The sequence below is a fragment of the Mobula birostris genome, chromosome 8 (assembly GCF_030028105.1).
Source record: "Mobula birostris isolate sMobBir1 chromosome 8, sMobBir1.hap1, whole genome shotgun sequence".
Classification (NCBI taxonomy): domain Eukaryota; kingdom Metazoa; phylum Chordata; class Chondrichthyes; order Myliobatiformes; family Myliobatidae; genus Mobula; species Mobula birostris.
In genome coordinates, this window is record NC_092377.1 from 111,585,530 (window position 1) to 111,606,051 (window position 20,522).

The 20,522-nt window shown below is 42.6% G+C and overlaps 1 protein-coding gene across 1 annotated transcript in view; it reads left to right on the top strand.

The window, feature by feature from the left end:
• igf2r (insulin-like growth factor 2 receptor) overlaps positions 1-20,522 on the top strand; it is a 211,139-nt gene that overhangs the window by 69,522 nt on the left and 121,095 nt on the right. Inside the window, exons 12-16 of the mRNA XM_072265972.1 lie at positions 2,733-2,891; positions 12,512-12,655; positions 15,335-15,469; positions 19,252-19,399; positions 19,880-20,054. Coding sequence (XP_072122073.1) covers positions 2,733-2,891; positions 12,512-12,655; positions 15,335-15,469; positions 19,252-19,399; positions 19,880-20,054 — 761 coding nt within the window. The remainder of the gene's footprint in view (positions 1-2,732; positions 2,892-12,511; positions 12,656-15,334; positions 15,470-19,251; positions 19,400-19,879; positions 20,055-20,522) is intronic.

A 20,522-nucleotide genomic window follows, 5' to 3' on the forward strand; every position in this document is an offset into this window, starting at 1 on the left:
TAGCACAACGCTTTACAGTATCGGCGAACCAGGTTGAATTCCCACTGCTATCTGTAATGAGTTTGTACGTCTTCCCTGTGACTGGGTGGGTTTCCACTGGGTGCTCCAGTTACCTCCCACAGTCCAAAGATGTGCAGTTGGGAGGTTAATTGGTCATTGTCAATTGTCCTGTGCTAGTGTTAAATTGGGGGGGGGGTTGTTGGGCAATGCTGCTCAATGGGCCTGCTGCATGCTGCATCTCAATAAATATATAAAGTTAGGTCCGAGCTTTGTTCTAGGTCATCTAAAAACGGTTGATGCTCTTGGGCAGTCCTTTTGTTAAGGATGGCTTCCTCTTGGGCTGTGATTGGTCTGAGAACTGTGGGACCTGCAGCCTCTTCAGCAGGTGAGGAGGAAGTGCATGTATTTGAGAAGTGATTTGTTTGTGCAGGATTTCTATATACTATCTGATGCATCGGACTTGAGAATGTACCTTCTCCAACTGGAGAGCTCATGGAGGGGAATTCCACGTGTCAGTGGCGATGTTGCACTTTTTAACACCATAAGACAAAGAAGCAGAAATAGGCCATTCAGCCCTTCAAGTCTGCTCTGCCATTGTGGCTGTTATCCCTCTCAACCCTATTCTCCTACTGTCTGCCCGTAATCTTTGATGCTTTTACTAATTGAGAACCTGCCAACCTCTACTTTAAAAACAAGAGAAAATTTGCAGATGCTGGATTTGTTGCCATAATCTCTCCACAAATGTCTGTGACAATGAATTCACAGATTCACCGCCCACGGGCTAACTAAATTCTTCCTCATCTCTGTTCTGAAGGATGACCTTCAATTCTGAAGCTGTGCCATCTGGTCTGGGTGGCAGGGTGGAGATGCATCTCTAGCAAAGGAGGAGTAAGGCACTCCTTCCCTCCACTAGCCTGCAGGTCATCCTTGGGCAAGTTGTTGCACCAGCTTAGCCTCCTGGATCAGGGTCATGTGAAGCCATGGGAGCAGGTGGGTCTTGGATACGTGACCACTGCTGCAAGGCAGACAAAGTCGGAAGAGTGTTGATAATGGCTGGCTCACCAGTGTGGCAAAGACACTGCCCAGAAGAAGGTAATGGCAAACCACTTGTATAGAAACATTTGCCAAGAGCAATCATTGTCATGTGACCATGATTGCCCATGTCACACGGCATGACACATAATGATGATGTCCTCCATTCCTGAACTCTTCCACTACAGGAAACACCCTTTCTACTTCCAATGTGTCTGGGTCTTTCAATTTGGATAAGTTTCAAGAATATCCAAAATTTTTCTGTTCTCTCCCTGCTTTCTCTACCCAGTTATCAGGATCTTGGAATAGTTTGCTTTCAGGATGGTGTTGGCTGTAGAACTGACTGTGCCTCAATGGTAGGGATGTTGCTCTGAGGGAGATTTTGATCTGGCACTGTCTCACTTGATGGGCTTTTGTGGCCTCTGCATTGCTCTGAAGTGCTGAAGGTAAGAACAGAGATAACTGCTGCCCAGTTTTGTACTAGGACACTGGTGGTGATGTCTCCCTCTGCCGTTAACTCCCGGGGCCTGTGGTGCTTTATGCAGAGCGGAGGTTGGCTGAGGATCATAGGGCCAGGAGTTACAGTCCCCGAATAATGGGGTAGGCTGGTCAGGGCCGAGATGGGCGGCTTGGTAGTGTAGTGGGTAACACAGTACTTTACAGTACAGGTTCAATTCCCACTGCTGCCTGTAAGGATGTTCTCCCAGTTACCCAGTGGGTTTCTTCCCACAGTCTAAAGATGATGGTCATTGTAAATTAGGCTGTGATTAAATTGGGGGATTGCGTGGCTCGCAGGACTGGAAGGACCTGTTCCATGCAGCTTGTCAATAAGTAAATAAATGAGAAATTTTCTTCAACGTGAGAGATTCTGCAGATGCTGGAAATCCGGAATAATACCTACAAAATGCTAGTGGAACTCAGCGCGCCAGGCAGCATCTATGAGAGGGAATTAAAGAGTATTTCAGGCCAAGATCTTTCCCTCTTATTTCCAGTCCTGATGAAGGGTCTCAGTCCAAAATGTTAACTGTTTATTCCCCTCCACTGATGCTACCTGACCTACAGAGTTCCTCCAGTGTCTTGTCTTCATGCAGGATTGCGAATTTTTGAAATCCTCCATGGAAGCTTGTTATTTGACTTTGTTCCATTTCGTAATGGATCAATTTCTGGATATGAAGGGAATTGAAGGTTTGGGATTACCCAGGAAACTAGTTATGTTGATCAGTCTTGATACTAAATTAAAGAGCAGGTTTGCTGGGCCACGTGGCCAGCCATTGCTATTTCTGATGCGTTTGTTCACATGAAGTGGTCCATGTTTTCTAGACTCCATCACTGGAGTGCAACAGAAGCAAGTTGATAGTGTCTTCATGCAAATACTGAGTGAAACACCTATCTGATAAACCTCAGTGACTTGGAACTCTGTTTCTGTACATGTAGGCATTGTCTGTGCACCCCAGCTCATTGGTGGGGGAGGGGAGGAAGACAATGCTTCTGGGGTGCAGGTGATGAGGTGCACCATTGTGGTGAGAGAGAAATGTTCTTTTGTGCAATGCCTGTCCCTTCCACCTGTACAATATGAGACTATAAGGCATAGGATCAGCAAAGGCCAGGCTTCAGCTACCGCACTACAGGCTGACTTGCATTTGTAAAAGTGGTGGCAAGTAATGCACGTTTTTAAAGACCTGTTGGAAATTAATGTGCAGCAAGTGATGTTCCCGAGTCGGACAACACACGGAACTGGGAGGTGCTGGACAGCAACTGGAGGCCTGACCACATGCAGATTTACATTAATGTATGCCACAATATACTGAAGGATAATCAGACAACAGGATGCCCTGCCGATGCAGCGATCTGTTCTGTAGGTGAGTGCAGGTTCTATGTTCTGTCAATTTCATTATACAGGTGCAAAAGGACTTCTGAAACCCTTGACTCTGGGAAGCAACTATGAAGATGAATAAGATACAGGAATGATCTCAGGTCGGGTCTGTCATAGAGGCATGGGATTGCAGGTGCTCAAACAATCTGCTGGTGGGAACTCAGTGGGGAGAGCAGAAACGATCTGTTGACATCTGACACCGACAATTCCTTTCCCTTTATAGACTGGTTTTAAACCTCAAATCCACTTCACAGGACCCCTACATCCCAATATTGTCAAAATAAATTGTGGAAAAACTCTTAAATGTTAGTCTTCTCCCAGGCCCCAAAGAAACTACTTGCACAAGAGGTCTCTCTGTCATCAACCCTGTGCAGCTGGACATATGACATGGCAGCTGAATTAGACTATTTGGCCCATCATGTCTGCGCCACCATTCTACCTCGGCTGATTTATTTTTGTATCTTTGCCCCAAACCTTTGACGCCATCACTAATCAAGAACTTATCTTCCCCTCCTCATTTCTCTTCCACAGGGGTGTTCCTCTATCCCTGCTGGCCCTAGATTCCCCCTTTATAGGAAACATTCTCTCCACATCCTCTCTATCTGGGTCTTTCGATAGTTGATAGGCTTCAGTGAGATCACCCTTTATTCTTCCTAACTTGAAGGAATAGGGGTCTAGAGCCATCAAGTGCTCCTGGTTCATTAGCCCTTTCATTCCCAGGATTATTCTCCTCTGGATCCTCTAATTGGCAACCCCATTAAAAATGGGTGTATGTGTCAGTGTGAACTCCACTGCACTGAAGACAGAACTCCAAAAGGGAGAAATGTTGGAAACAAACAGCCTGTCCTTCCAATAGATGGAGGACAGGCTATGCTGGGACACCAGAAAACAATGTAAAGTAATGTCATTGTGTTGAGTGATATTTTAATTATCGGGTAAACTGCAAGCTACTAAGATTGGTTAGATCAGAAATGAAAATGGGCTGTAAAGGCAATATGTTTCTCAGTTCTATTAATAAACAAGGATAATACAAACTCATTATCAGTCATTAAGAACATAGAATAGTATAGCACAGTACAGGCCCGTCGGCCCACGATGTTGTGCCGACCCTCAAACCCTGCTTCCCATATAACCCCCACCTTAAATTCCTCCATATATCTCTCTAGTAGTCTCTTAAATTTCACCAGTGTATCTGCCTCCACCACTGAATCAGGCAGTGCATTCCGTGCACCGACCACTCTCTGAGTAAAAAACCTTCCTCTAATATCCCCCTTGAACTTCCCACCCCTTACCTTAAAGCCATGTCCTCTTGTATTGAGCAGTGGTGTCCTGGGGAAGAGGTGCTGGCTGTCCACTCTATCCATTCCTCTTAAAGTCTTGTATACCTCTATCATGTCTCCTCTCATCCTTCTTCTCTCCAGAGAGTAAAGCCCTAGCTCCCTTAATCTCTGATCATAATGCATACTCTCTAAACCAGGCTGCATCCTGGTAAATCTCTGTACCCTTTCCAGTGCTTCCACATCCTTCTTATAGTGAGGTGACCAGAACTGGACACAGTACTCCAAGTATGGCCTAACCAGAGTTTTATAGAGCTGCATCATTACATTGTGACCCTTAGACTCTATCCCTCGACTTATGAAAGCTAACACCCCGTAAGCTTTCTTAACTACCCTATCCACCTGTGAGACAGCTCTCAGAGATCTGTGGACATGTACCCCCAGATCCCTCTGCTCCTCCATACTACCAAGTATCCTGCCATTTACTTTGTACTCTGCCTTGGAGTTTGTCCTTCCAAGGTGTACCACCTCACACTTCTCCGGTTTGAACTCCATCTGCCACTTCTCAGCCCACTTCTGCAACCTATCAATGTCTCTCTGCAATCGCTGACAATCATCTACACTATCTACAACACCACCAACCTTTGTGTCATTTGCAAACTTGCCAACCCACCCTTCTACCCCCACATCCAGGTCGTTAATAAAAATCACGAAAAGTAGAGGTCCCAGAACAGATCCTTGTGGGACACCACTAGTCACAATCCTCCAATCTGAATGTACTTCCTCCACCACCACCACCCGCCTTCTGCAGGCAAGCCAATTCTGAACCCACCTGGCCAAACTTCCCTGGATTCCATGCCTTCTGACTTTCTGAATAAGCCTACCGTATGGAACCTTGTCAGATGCCTTACTAAAATCCATATAGATCACATCCACTGCACTACCCTCATTTATTTGCTTGGTCATCTCCTCAAAGAACTCTATCAGGCTTGTTAGACACGATCTGCCCTTCACCAAACCATGCTGACTGTCCCTGATCAGACCATGATTCTCTAAATGCCCATAGATCCTATCTCTAAGAATCTTTTCCAACAGCTTTCCCACCACAGCCGTAAGGCTCACTGGTCTATAATTACCTGGACTATCCCTACTACCTTTTTTGAACAAGGGACAACATTCACCTCCCTCTCATCCTCCGGTGCCATTCCCGTGGACAACGAGGACATAAAGATCCTAGCCAGAGGCTCAGCAATCTCTTCCCTCGCCTCGTGGAGCAGCCTGTGGGCTATTCCGTCAGGCCCCGGGGACTTATCCGTCCTATTGTATTTTAACAACTCCAACACCTCCTCTCCCTTAATATCAATATGCTCCAGAACATCAACCTCACTCATGTTGTCCTCATCATCATCAAGTTCCCTCTTATTGGTGAATACCGCAGAGAAGTATTCATTGAGGACCTCGCTCACTTCCACAGCCTCCAGGCACATCTTCCCACCTTTATCTCTAATTGGTCCTACCTTCACTTCTGTTGTCTTTTTGTTCTTCACATAATTGAAGAATGCCTTGAGGTTTTCCTTTACCCTACTTGCCAAGGTCTTCTCGTGCCCCCTTATTGCTCTCCTCAGCCCCTTCTTAAGCTCCTTTCTTGCTACCCTATATTCCTCAATAGACCCATCTGATCCTTCCTAAACCTCATGTATGCTGCCGCCTTTCACCTGACTAGATTTTCCACCTCACATCACCCATGGTTCCTTCACCCTACTATTCTTTATCTTCCTCACCGGGACAAATTTATCCCTAACATCCTGTAAGAGATCCCTAAACATTGACCACGTGGCCATATTACATTTCCCTGCAAAAGACCATAAGACAAAGGAGCAGAAGTCAGGCATTCAGCCCATCGAGTCTGCTCCGCCATTTTATCATGAGCTGATCCATTCTCCCATTTAGTCCCACTCCCCTGCCTTCTCACCATAACCTTTGATGCCCTGGCTACTCAGATACCTATCAATCTCTGCCTTAAATACACCCAATGACTTGGCCTCCACTGCTGCCCGTGGGAACAAATTCCATAGATTCACCACCCTCTGACTAAAAAAATTTCTTCGCATTTCTGTTCTGACCCCTTCAATCCTTAAGTTATGCCCTCTTGTACTAGACTCCCCCATCATGGGAAACAACTTTGCCACATCCACTCTGTCCATGCCTTTCAACATTCGAAATGTTTCTACGAGGTCTCCCCTCATTCTTCTAAACTCCAAGGAATACAGTCCAAGAGCGGACAAACGTTCCTCATATGTTAACCCTCTCATTCCCGGAATCATTCTAGTGAATCTTCTCTGTACCCTCTCCAGTGTCAGCACATCCTTTCTTAAATAAGGAGATCAAAACTGCCCACAGTACTCCAAGTGAGTTCTCACCAGCGCCTTATAGAGCCTCAACATCACATCCCTGCTCCTGAACTCTATTCCTCCAGAAATGAATGCCAACATTGCATTTGCCGCCTTCACTACTGACTCAGCCTGGAGGTTAACTTTAAGGGTATCCTGTACGAGGACTTCCAAGTCCCGTTGCATCTCAGAACTTTGAATTCTTTCCCCATTTAAATAATAGTCTGCCCATTTATTTTTTCTGCCAAAGTGCATAACTGTACAATTTCCAACATTGTACTTCATTTGCCACTTCTCTGCCCATTCTTCCAATCTATCCAAGTCTCTCTGCAGACTCTCCGTTTCCTCAACACTACCGGCCCCTCCACCTATCTTCGTATCGTCAGTAAACTTAGCCACAAAGTCATCTATTCCATAATCCAAATCTTTGATGTACAATGTAAAAAGAAGCGTCATCCCAATTCACACCCGCAAATTCTAGCCTTATAGCCTCATAATTTGCCCTTCCCCTTTGATTCTATCCTTTTCCATGATAATGCTGAAGGCCAGGGAGCGGTGGTCACTGTCCCCCAGATGCTCACCCACTGAGAGATCTGTGACCTGACCCGGTTCGTTACCTAATACTAGATCTAGTATGGCATTCCCCCAGTTAGCCTGTCAACATACTGTGACAGGAATCCATCCTGGACACACTTAACAAACTCTGCCCCGTCTAAACCATTGGACTAATAAGGTGCCAATCAATATTAGGGAAGTTAAAGTCACTTAAAGTTAAGGACTTGGTAATCTGTGTATCCAAAATGTTTTAAATTTATGTTTGATTTTCTTTCATGGAATTGAGGAAAAGTATCAAGTGCAGCACATGATATTTTACTGAACCGATTAAAGATTTAGGATTAGTTTTATTTCTGACGGGTACATCAAAACATGCAGTGAAGTATGTTGTGCTGCGTCAATAACCAATGCAGTCCGAGGATGTGCTGGGTCCACCATGCTTCTAGCAACGTGGCGTGCCCAGAACTCCGCCTCACCCGTATATATTTTGGGAGTGGGGAGGAAAGCAGAGTACCTGGAGGGATTGCACATGGTCATGGGAGAATGTGCAAACTCCTTGCAGCGGGTTACTCTGCCACTCCTGACATGCCAACGATACCTAATGAATCTAATCCTCTTTCCCATAGATCGACCATTATCATTCGTCCCTTCTCTGCATAGTCATGTGCCTATCTAGGAGTGTCTTAATTACTTGTATGTTCACCTCCTGTGGTAGTGTATTCCAGGCACCCACTACTCTCTGTGTAATGAAACCAAAAACTGTCTTGCACAGCTCCTGTACTTTCCTCCTCTCATCTTGAATACGTGCCCTCTACTACTCGACATTTCAATCCTGAGAAAGATGCTGGTTGTCTACTGTCCTCACATAATTTATAAACTTCCAATTATGTCTCCCCCTTAACTTCTACTACTCTGGAGAAAACAGCCCCAGTTTGTCCAAACTTTCCTCGTAGTACACCCTCCAAACCTAGGCAGCATCCTTGTAAATCTCTTCTACATCCTCTCTAAAACCTCCAAATCCTCTCTGTAATGAGGTGACCAGTAATACCCTAACTGTGACCTAACCAGAGTTTTATAAAGCTGTAACTTCCTGGCTCTTGAATTCAGGGCTATAACTAGAATTTACCACAAAGGTAGTAATATCGGGACAGTGAGAGTAGGAATGGAATGAGGTGGAGGATAAATGCGTGGCTGAAGGATTGGAGCAGGGGGCGGGGATTCAAGTTTCTGGATCATTGGGACCTCTTTTGGGGCAGGTGGGACATGCACAAAAAGGACGGGTTGCACTTGAATCCTAGGAGGACCAATATCCTGGCGGTGAGATTTGCGAAGGCTACTGGGGAGACTTTAAACTAGAATGGTTGGGTGGTGGGAATCAAATTGAAGAGACAAGGAGAGAGGAGACTAGTTCATAAATAGCAAAAGCAAGTAGATAGTGTGTGAGGGAGGATAAGCAGGTGACAGAGAAGGGGGTGCTCAGACCGAAGATGTAGGGGAGAAAGAAGAAAAAGATAAAAGTTGTTTGCATCATTAGGGATAAACAGAGAGTAAGAGGTGGAGAGTTTCTTAAATGCATCTATTTTAATGCTAGGAGCATTGTAAGAAAGGTGGATGAACTTAGAGCATGGATTGATACCTGGAAATATGATGTTGTAGCTATTAGTGAAACATGGTTGCAAGAGAGGTGTGATTGGCAACTAAATATTCCAGGATTTCGTTGCTTCAGGTGTGATAGAATCGGAAGGACAAGAGGGGGAGGTGTTGCATTGCTCATCAGAGGAAATATTACAGCGGTGCTCTGGCAGGATAGATTAGAGGGTTGGTCTGGGGAGCCCATTTGGGTGGAATTGAGGAATGGAAAAGGTGTAGTAACACTTATAGGGGTGTATTATAGACCACTTAATGGGGAGCGAGAATTGGAGGAGCAAATTTGTAAGGAGATAGCAGATATTTGTAGTAAGCACAAGGTTGTGATTGTGGGAGATTTTAATTTTCCACACATAGACTGGGAAGCCCATCCTGTAAAAGGGCTGGATGGTTTGGAGTTTGTAAAATGTGTGCAGGGTAGTTTTTTGCAGCAATACATAGAGGTACCAACTAGAGAAGGGGCAGTGTTGGATCTCCTGTTAGGGAATGAGATAGGTCAGGTGACGGAAGTATGTATTGGGGAGCACTTTGTGTCCAGTGATCACAATGCCATTAGTTTCAATAAAATTACGGAGAAGGATAAGACTGGACCCAGGGTTGAGATTTTTGATTGGAGAAAGCCTAACTTTGAGGAGATGCGAAAGGATTTAGAAGGAGTGGATTGGGACAATTTGTTTTATGGGAAGGATGTAATAGAGAAATGGAGGTCAGTTAAAGGTGAAATTTTGAGGGTACAGAATTTTTATGTTCCTGTTAGGTTGAAAGGAAAGGTTAAAAGTTTGAGAGAGCCATGGTTTTCAAGGGATATTTGGAAACTTGGTTTGGAAAAAGAGAGATCTACAATAAATATAGGCAGCATGGAGTAAATGAGGTACTCAAGGAATATAAAGAAAGTAAAAAGAGATTGGAAAAGCTAAAAGGAGATGAGAGGTTGCTTTGGCAAGTAAGGTGAAAATAAATCCCAAGGGTTTCTACAGTTATATTAATAGCAAAGGGATAGTGAGGGATAAAATTGGTCGCTTAGAGAATCAGAGTGGACAGCTATGTGCAGAGCCAAAAGAGATGGGGGAGATTTTGAACAGTTTCTTCGGTATTCACTAAGGAGAAGGATATTGAATTGTGTAAGGTAAGGGAGACAAGTAGGGTAGTTATAGAAACTATGATGATTAAAGAAGAGGAAGTACTGGCACTTTTTAAAAAAAAAAAAATATAAAACTGGATAAGTCTCCAGGTCCTGACAGACTATTCCCTAGGACCTTGAGGGAAGTTAGTGTAGAAATAGCAGGGACTCTGACAGAAATATTTCAAATGTCATTAGAAACAGAAATGGTGCTGAAGGATTGGTGTATTGCTCATGTTGTTCCATTGTTTAAAAAGGGTTCTAAGAGTAAACCTAGCAATTATCGGCCTGTAAGTTTGATGTCAGTGGTGGGTAAATTAATGGAAAGTATTCTTAGAGATGGTATATATAATTATCTGGATAGACAGGGTCTGATTAGGAACAGTCAACATGGATTTGTGCGTGGAAGGTCATGTTTGACAAATCTTATTGAATTTTTTGAAGAGGTTACGAGGAAAATTGACAAGGGTAAAGCGGTGGATGTTGTCTGTATGGACTTCAGTAAGGCCTTTGGCAAGGTTCCACATGGAAGGTTAGCTAGGAAGGTTAGTTAGGAAGGTTCAATCGTTAGGTATTAATACTGAAGTAGTAAAATGGATTCAGCAGTGGCTAGATGGGGGACGCCAGAGAGTAGTGGTGAATAACTGTGTGTCAGATTGGAGGCCGGTGACTAGTGGTGTGCCTCAGGGATCTGTACTGGGTCCAATGTTGTTTGTCATATACATTAATGATCTGGATGATGGGGTGGTAAATTGGATTAATAAGTATGCAGATGATACTAAGATAGATGGCGTTGTGGATAATAAAGTAGGTTTTCAAAGTTTGCAGAGAGATTTAGGCCAGTTAGAAGAGTGGGCTGAATGATGGCAGATGGAGTTTAATGTTGATAAGTGTGAGGTGCTACATTTTGGTAGGACTAATCAAAATAGGACATACATGGTAAATGGTAAGGCATTGAAGAATGCAGTAGAACAGAGGGATCTAGGAATAATGGTGCATAGTTCCCTGAAGGTGGAATCTCATGTGGATAGGGTGGTGAAGAAAGCTTTTGGTATGTTGGCCTTTATAAATCAGAGCATTGAGTATAGGAGTTGGAATGTAATGTTGAAATTGTATAAGGCATTGGTGAGGCCAAATTTGGAGTATTGTGTACAGTTCTGGTCACCGAATTATAGGAAAGATGTCAACAGAATAGAGAGAGTACAGAGAAGATTTACTAGAATATTACCTGGGTTTCAGCACCTAAGTTACAGAGAAAGGTTGAATAAGTTAGGTCTTTATTCTTTGGAGCATGGAACGTTGAGGGGGGACTTGATAGAGGTATTTAAAATTGAGGAGGATAGATAGAGTTGACATGGATAGGCTTTTCCATTGACAGTAGGGGAAATTCAATCAAGAGGACATGAGTTGAGAGTTAGGGGGCAAGAGCTTAGGGATAACACGAGGGGGAACTTCTCTACTCAGAGAGTGGTAGCTGTGTGGAATGAGCTTCCAGTAGAAGTGGTAGAGGCAGGCTTGATATTGTCACTTAAAGTAAAATTGGACAGCTATATGGACAGGAAAGGATTGGAGGCTTATGGGCTGAGTGCAGGTCAGTGGGACTAGGTAGGAGTAAGAGTTCGGCATGGACTAGAAGGGCCGAGATGGCCTGTTTCCGTGCTGTAATTGTTATATATGGCTATAGAAAAGGCCATGTGCTGTCTTTATCCCTCTGTGTAGCCAGGAAGGATGTCATGTACCTGAACTCCAAGGTCCCTCTGTTCATCAATATTAAAGGTCCTGACCTTAACTGTGTACGGTTCCTTTATTGGATCTTCCAAAGTGTAACACTTTGCACTTGCCCAGATTAAACTCAGTTTGCTACCTCTTTGCCCAAATCTGTATCCCATGGCATTCTTTAGCTAGCCTATGCTATCCAGAGCACCAATCTTTGTCTTCAAACCCACCCAGCACCTTTTCATCTGAATCTAAGGATCCTCGCAAAACACCATGGGTCAGAGTTGCATCCAGGATAAGACCTATTCACCACTGCCCTCTGTCTTAAAGTGGGCAAAGGTTGATACTGCAGAGGGTGCCAGAGCAGGGTTTAATCAGTGCAGTTTGTGGAGTGGATTCTGTAGTTCATGTTATGATGTGTTTCTGGTCTTTTGGGCGATATTGAATCAGTGCGGCCTGTAGGTATGAACACTGAACTGAATATGCCTGGACTCTTTTGTGTTTTACACTGTTTGTATATTGTGATTTTGTTTCTTTCTTTTTACTGCAGTTCACGGGATTTGTTTTTTTTTTGCATGTGGAGCAGGGTTGATTATATTTGAACAGGTTCCATGATTTTTCTTTGTTTTGTGGCTGTTGGTGGCTAAGAGGAATCTCAGGGTTGTATACTGCAAACATACTTTGATAATAAATGTACTTTGAATCTTCGAAATTCTCAGTAAGGAGGATTTCTGATTGTAGGTCCAGTATCTGGAGATACAGTTGTACCCTGTTGCTTGGGAGTAGAGGGGAAGAGTTTCTTTTAAGTGTTTGATAGTCTAGAGATGCAATAAATTTGAAGGACGAATACTGGAAATTGCTTTTAACCACAGCTAAATTGTCTAATTTTGTCCTCTTTAAGGTCAACATGAAGCAAAGTCTCTTGGGAAATTTGTTTCATCACCTAAAAAAGAAGGCAACAACATTCAGCTTGTATATTCAGGTGGTGACTTGTGTGGAGAAACAGTCCAAAGCAAAACTATAATTACTTTCGTATGTAATCCTGGTAAGTTCATGTACATATCACCGCTCACTATTTTATCAGCTCTGGGTCTAGTGTTGGTGGCTAGTCTAAGTGTTCACTTAGCAGTGTGGATGGCTGACAAAGTCAACTTTCATTGCTGGCCTGTAACTGCTTCAAGTTAACTGGTTTGCTGGGTTACTTGGAGTGCCATTAAGAGTTGGTGAAATTGAGTCTCAACCTGCATGTGTGCCAGTCTGGGTAAAATTGCCTCCTTTCCCTTCTAAAGAATATATCGGCCATCGGGAGCAGTATGGAATCTGGGGGAATTAGACAGCTTTGCATTTAGGGTGCAGTGATATTTAATAGAGGATCCACGTACATAAAGGTAAGGCTTGCTGAGCTCAGGAAGAGTGCTCAAATACCTGCTGTTTTAAGGATATGGTGTTATTAGAAAGGAAACGATGCTTGGAGATGAGATGAAGCCACCTATAACACCAATCCTGAACCAGTTGGTGGTTGATTCCATCCCAATCCACTTGCAGCTCATTTGGTTTTAGATCTGTTTCCACCAAAGCTGCTTTCCTTGTGACTTGTTCTCTATTTCATAAATCAGATATGTAAACTTGTGGATTAAAGTTAATTAATGCGGATTTGTGGACTGGAGAACACCATTTATTGATTGCTGAAGAGTAGGGTGAATCACAGTAAACTTTAATTTCCACAGACAAAACCCATTTCAGCAATGATGGTTTATCTAATTTCCAAATCTAATCCCTCTACCAGTTGCCTGAAAGCAGAAGAAATGAAGTATTTAACGGCACTAAAAAATATTGGAGTCATTCAATGGATTGGGGTGGGGTGAACTTATGGTTGGTCAGCTGCTTGTGGGGTATTTGTACATGCTCAGTACACTGTCTTTTGGAGCTCACTACGTGCATTAGAGTGTGAATCTTAAAAATAAACTTGATCATCTGGCCTTACAAATTAAGCCAGAAGTAAAGAATTTAGGTGTCGTTATTGACTCTGAGCTAAATTTCAAATCACATATTCACCATATTACTAAAACTGCATTCTTTCATGTAAGGAACATTGCAAGAGTTTGATTTCTTATAACATTTAAAGATGCAGAAAAATGTTTTTAGCCAATTAGACCTTTGTATTGCACATTTTTCAGGACTGCCTAAGAAAGGTATAAATTGGCTGCAGCTTGTTCAAAATGCATCAGCAAGAATCTTAATCAAAAAAAAATCTGAGCACATTTCACCAGTTATGACATCGTTACATTGGCTGCCTGTGTCCTTTAGGATAAATTTCAAAATACTTCTAATTGTATACAAGGCTCTGAGTAATTGAGCTCCTCTGTATATTTTGGAGTGTCTCTCCCCTTACATCCCTAATTGTAATCTTAGACCTGTGAATACTGGTTTGCTTAGTGTTTCTAGAGCCCAGCGTAGAAGAACTGGTGACGTGGCCTTTTGCTCTTTAACACCAAAAATCTAGGATACTCTACTGACTGAGATGCGCCAGGCTAGTATTGTGGAACATTTCAAAACACTTCTAAAAAGCTACTTCTAATTTAGCCTATTTAGAGGGTTACTTAATACCTGTTGATTTGATTTATATAATTTGGTCTATTTGATTATATTTCATTCTATATAATTGTCTTTATTTTTGATTTTTAATTTTGTCTTGTATTTTTATGACTATTGACTTAGCTTTACAATCTAGGTAAAGCACTTTGGGCCTGCAATTTAATGCATGAAAGCTGTAATATAAATGAAATTATTATTGAAAATTTTGTAGTTGGTTAGAAGCATAACTGGGTCATTTTCCGTTTGGCTGGTTTCTTCCTTATTAAAAGTTTTTTTTTACATTTATCAGTACCTGAAGGTGGCTAAATGTGTTTTAAATACTTCTGCCAGAGCCCCTGCAATTTCTGCACTAGAGACCTTATCAGGCCCTGGGAATTTATCCACCCTACTTTTGCCCAAGATAGCAAATACCCGCTTCTCTGTAATGTGTTTAAGTGGGCTGTTTCTGTGTGGTACTACTGTAAAATCTAGGAAAACAATATTTTTCTGTATGATCTCGGTTGTTTGGAACATAGAATGGTGCAGTGTAGGAATTGACCCTTTGGCTGCAATGTTGTGCTGAACCAATTCAACTAGTAAAGAAATGCCGAACTAAACTTAATTCCTTCCGCCCACTTATGGTTCAATAAGTCTCTAGTCTCTACACATTCATGTGTCTGAGAGCCTCTTAACACCTCAGTCATATTTGCCTCCACCACCTCTGGCTTTACATTCTAACCGGCCACCACTCTGTTTCTAAGACCAAATCTTAGCCCCGCACATGTCCTTTGCACTTACCCCTTTCAGCTTGTATGCTTTTGTGACTGGTGAAAATCCTTCATGTATGTGACAGTATGAAGTATCAGGTTCAAAGTAAATTTATTATTAAAGTGGGTGTTTGTCACTACGTACTCCCCTGAGACTAAATTTCTTGCAGGCATTCACAGTAGAACGAAATAATTAGAAGTGTAATGGAAAAGCTACACACAACGACTGATAAAGAGCCAATGTGCAAATACAAAAAAATAAGCGTGCTGAGTCATGTACTGTAAATTGTCACTGTTAATTTTCTATTTCATGTGGAGTTCTGCATTAAAAGGCGGTATTTTTGCCCAGCCTGCTGTCTTTACTGTGTTCTGCTCTCTCGCAGGGGATCTGGAGAGTCCTCCTATCCTGAAGACCAGCCTCGATGGGTGCTTATATGAAATTGAATGGCACACAGCTGCTGCTTGCACTTTATCGAAAACTCAGGGCGATTACTGCACGGTTTCCGATCCAGAAGCCGGTAAGCACCTGACCTCTTGATTCTAGTCTGCGTGAAACTTTGCACTGATCAACTTGTGCAGAACTTCTAATGATGAGTTTCACTTCAAACAGTTGGAATGTCAGTGTTAGTTCATGCTCCTTGTGCAACTGGATCCTCGATTTCCTCACTTGCAGACCCCAATCACTTCAGGTCGGCAACAACATCTCCTCCACAATCTCCATCAGCACAGCTACACCACAAGGCTGTGTGCTTAGCCCCCTGCTCTAGTTGCTTTATACCTATCATTCTGTGGATAAGTACAGCTCCAATACCATACTTAAGTTTGCTGATGCCACCGCTGTCATTGGCCGAATCAAAGGTGGTGACAAATCGGTATATATGAGGGAGATTGAAAATATAACCATGTAACAATTACAGCTGGGAAACAGGCCATCTCGGCCCTTCTAGTCCGTGCCGAACTCTTACTCTCACCTAGTCTCACCGACCTGCACTCAGCCCATAACCCTCCATTCCTTTCCTGTCCATATAGCTATCCAATTTAACTTTGTATTTTTCTTTGTTGTCAATTTTCAATTTAACTTTAAACGACAACATCGAACCTGTCTCAACCACTTCTGCTGGAAGCTCATTCCACACAGCTACCACTCTCTGAGTAAAGAAGTTCCCCCTCATGTTACCACTAAACTTTTGTCCTTTAACTCTCAACTCATGTCCTCTAGTTTGAATCTCCCCTACTCTCAATGGAAAAAGCCTATCCACATCAACTCCATCTATCCCCCTCATAATTTTAAACACCTCTATCAAGTCCCCCCTCAACCTTCTACGCTCCAAAGAATAAAGACCTAGCTTGTTCAACCTTTCTCTGTAACTTAGGAGATGAAACCCAGGTAACACTCTAGTAAATCTTCTCTGTACTCTCTCTATTTTGTTGACATCTTTCCTATAATTCGGTGACTAGAACTGTACACAATACTCCAAATTTGGCCTCTCCAATGCCTTGTACAATTTCAACATTACATCCCAACTCCTATACTCAATGCTCTGATTAATAAAGGTCAGCAAACCAAAAGCTTTCTTCACCACCCTATCCACATGAGATTCCATCTTCAGGGAACTATGCAGCATTATTCCTAGATCCCTCTGTTCTACTGCATTCTTCAATGCCCTACATTTACCATGGATGTCCTATTTTGATTAGTCCTACCATAATGTAGCACCTCACATTTTTCAGCATTAAACTCCATCTGCCATCTTTCAGCCCACTCTTCTAACTGACGTAAATCTCTCTGCAAGCTTTGAAAACCTACTTCGTTATCCACAACTCCACCTATCTTAGTATCATCTGCATACTTATACAATTTACCACCCCATCATCCAGATCACTAATGTATATGACAAACAACAATGGACCCAGTACAGATCCCTGAGGCACTCCACTAGTCACTGGCCTCCAATCTGGTTGAGTGGTGCCGCAATAACAACCTCTCAATGTCAGCAGAACCAAAGAGCTGATTATTGACTACAGGAGGAAGAAACCGGAGATCCATGAACCAGTTCTCATTAGGAGATTGGAGGTGGAGAGGGTCAGTAACTTTAATTTCCTTGGCATTATCATATCAGAGATGCATCCTGGGACCAGCAAGCAAGTGCCACCACAAAGAAAGCACGACAGTGCTTCTAGTTTGCATAATTTCAGCACGTCACCTAAAACTTTGACAAACTTCTCTAGATGCACAGCAGTGAGTATCTTGACTGGTTATATCATGGCCTGGTCTGGAAACATCAATGCCCAGGAATGGGAAAACTCTACAAAAAGTGATGGACTCAGCTCAGTCCATCACAGGCAAAGCCCTCTACTGTTGAGCACATTTATAGTGAGCACTGCCACAAGAAAGCAGCATCCACTCTCGAGGACCCCCATCATCCAACACATGCTCTCTCACTACCACCATTGGCCAGGAGGTTCAGGAGCCTTGGTTCCGGAACAGTCAGTACCCTACAACAGGTTCCGGAACAGTCAGTACCCTACAACAGGTTCCGGAACAGGCAGTACCCTACAACAGGTTCCAGAACAGGCAGTTCCCTACAACAGGTTCCGGAACAGGCAGTACCCTACAACAGGTTCCCAGCCCGGGGTCCATGGACCCCTTACTTAATAGTATTGGTCTATGGCATTAAGATTGGGAACACCTGTCCTACAACCTTCCGGTTCATGAACCAGCATGGATAACTTCACTTTCCTCAACTCTGAAATGACTTCAGAACTTGTACACCCACTTTCAAGTTGTGACTTATAGGACAAGCTGTCATGTTGCCAAATGAATGAAAAGCATTGAACTAAAACTGCCCCACAAACCTACCAGTTACACTCCATTCTTCATTGAAATCCTTCCCGTTTTTTTAATATTAATAGTGGAATTTGTTTCCACCATTTAAACAGGGTGCTTTTATATAATAGAAGTGCATTGGCCTGTACTGTTCAGTCTCTGTACTGAATGACTTTCCTGTCAAACATTGTTTCTGCTTGTGTACTTCCATCAAAACCCTTGTTTCTACTTAGTTGTTTTTCTTTTAAACTCTCCATTCATTTTATGGACTTTTGTTTCTACTAAGACTAGTTTGAGGTGTGAATATTTAAAGTCGTTCTCTGTAACGCACAACATTCTAGTTGAAAAGCATTTCTTGAAGCTGCCAACCAGCAAAGTGTGAGGGATAATGTTTTTGCGGTAAGAAGCAATTTGTAAGATCAAAATATTTCATGGCAATGAAGAACTTGAGAGCCATAAAGCTCTCATGTGCCCTCAGACCAGAGCAAATGATCACATTTAATGTCTCAACAGCGTCATCAGAGATGTTTCGATTCTAAACTTCTGATCTGTCAAAAACCATGTAGTGGCTGCTCATGTATCAGCCTGTCCACATTAAACAATATCATGGACAGGCGTTCTCCTTTGAAGGAATCCACTATATATCCTGGATGAGCGAGTGTTGGGGGCAGGATTATGGACCTTGGATCAACTGCTGCAGCCACCTGATGACCCACCAATAGACAACTCCTTCAGAGAACAACATATTCAACTCCAGTGATCATACTATTGCTAGTAGTTCTACATTCATAAACCAAATGAATGTTTTGGGAATTCCCTATTTGCTTGGATATATACACTGAACTTGGTGTGTTGAGTGCTTTAATTGGACTTAACTTTCTTCCCCTGACCAACAATAAAGCTGATGAATCTAAATGCAAGTTGTTCTGTTAGTTAATACTTCTGTGGAATGAAAAGAGACTGTAGATGCTCAATAGTTTTCTTGTCTATTTTCTAGAATCTTTTTGTTGGCCAGGTGCATTGATGTTTGCAAGTCAAACTGATTAAACTATTGTATTAACACAAAATGCTGGAGGATCGCAGCAGGTCAGGCAGCATCTAGAGAAAGGAATAAAGAGTTGTTGTTTTGGGCTAAGACTCTTCATCAGGACTGATGAAGGGTCTCAGCCCTAATGTCTGTTTATTCATTTCCATAGTTGCTTCCCGACCTGCTGAGCTCCTCCAGCATTTTGTGTGTGTTCCTCTGGATGTCCAGTGTCTGCAGAATCCCCATTTTATTTTCCTTGCTGTCCAGAGCTTGCCCTGTTAGCCCCTCATCCGAGAGCAGCTGGACTTGGGCATTAATGCGTGATCCTGGTTACTGCTTAATCAGTTATTCATTTCCTTTGGGGAAAAGGAAGCTTTCAAATTAAAAAAAAATGCAGTTTGCTTATATTTAAGGGCTGGTGAAACTAGCTGTTGTTTAATTCATAGGCTACTACTTCGACCTTTCATCGCTTACCAAGCAGAATGACAGATATGAAATTAAAACTGAGAAGTATAACTTTTATATCAACGTCTGTGGCAATGTATCCCAAGAGTCCTGTCAACCAAATTCAGGTGCCTGTCAGGTTTCTCCTGAGTAAGTATCACTGTAACTTGATGTAAACGTGGTTTTTCAGCAACTTACCATTAAATGTCTTGCATTGCTCTTTGTAAACAGTATTATGCATCTTACTGCAGATATCTTTTGCATCAACTGGCACTTTTTGCTATTCTAGAGTTATCACCACTTATATTTTTCCTGTTACTTAAAAATGTGTTTTTATTTAATACACCCCCTATCTTTCTAATATGATGATAAAGGCTTAGAACAAAATTTGAAGTCTCTCATTTGTAGGTGCCCTGTAGATTTTCAGGAGATCCCTCAGTGCAGTTGATTGCAGCGCACGTTTAACAAAATGTAGTGTTTGCCAGCCTTCCTAATATTTTTTATTGTAAAGTATTTATTTGTGGCCATTTCACCTAACAAGACTATACTCTGGTTCAGAAGGGAAGAGGATTTAAAACTGTTGCTTATGTAAAAGTTCTGACTTTTATTGTAATTGTGCCTGATCCTTAGCAAAGAGGCTTGGAGCCTAGGAGTATCCAACTCCAGACTGTCGTATTATAATGGGATTATTCATCTGACCTACACAAATGGGACACCCTACAACAATCAACACCACACACAGCGATCTGCGCGAATTATGTTCCTGTGTGATCAGGATGCAGGAGTAGGATATCCAGAATTTGAGGTCAGTTATTAGACTCAATTGGAAGTTCATGGTGTTGCAACTACAGGTTTCTTTTGCTTTCTTTTTAAGTATGTGTTGCTGATGATTCTTCCTTTTAGGGTCTTGGGTAATAACATTCATGTGTGATTCTGTATCACTTTGAAGCATTCCAGACAGATTGCTAAGACCTATTCATGACAGAATTTAAGCTGAAAAGGAAGACCCAAGTTCTAAGTTAGATTTAGTTCCTTTAGTATCGGAGAATGTATACAGCCTGAAATTTGTATTCTTCACAGACATCCAATGAAACAAGAGACCTCATAAAAAGAATTATAGAACTGAGAAGCTCAAAAATCACCCTTGCCCCCCCACCCTCCGCAGCAACAAAAGCATCGAACTACCCCCCTCCCACTCGCACCAGCAGAAGTACTGAGCCCTCTCATTCCTCCCCCACCCCCACCATGCAAGCAACAACAAAAGCCTCAACAC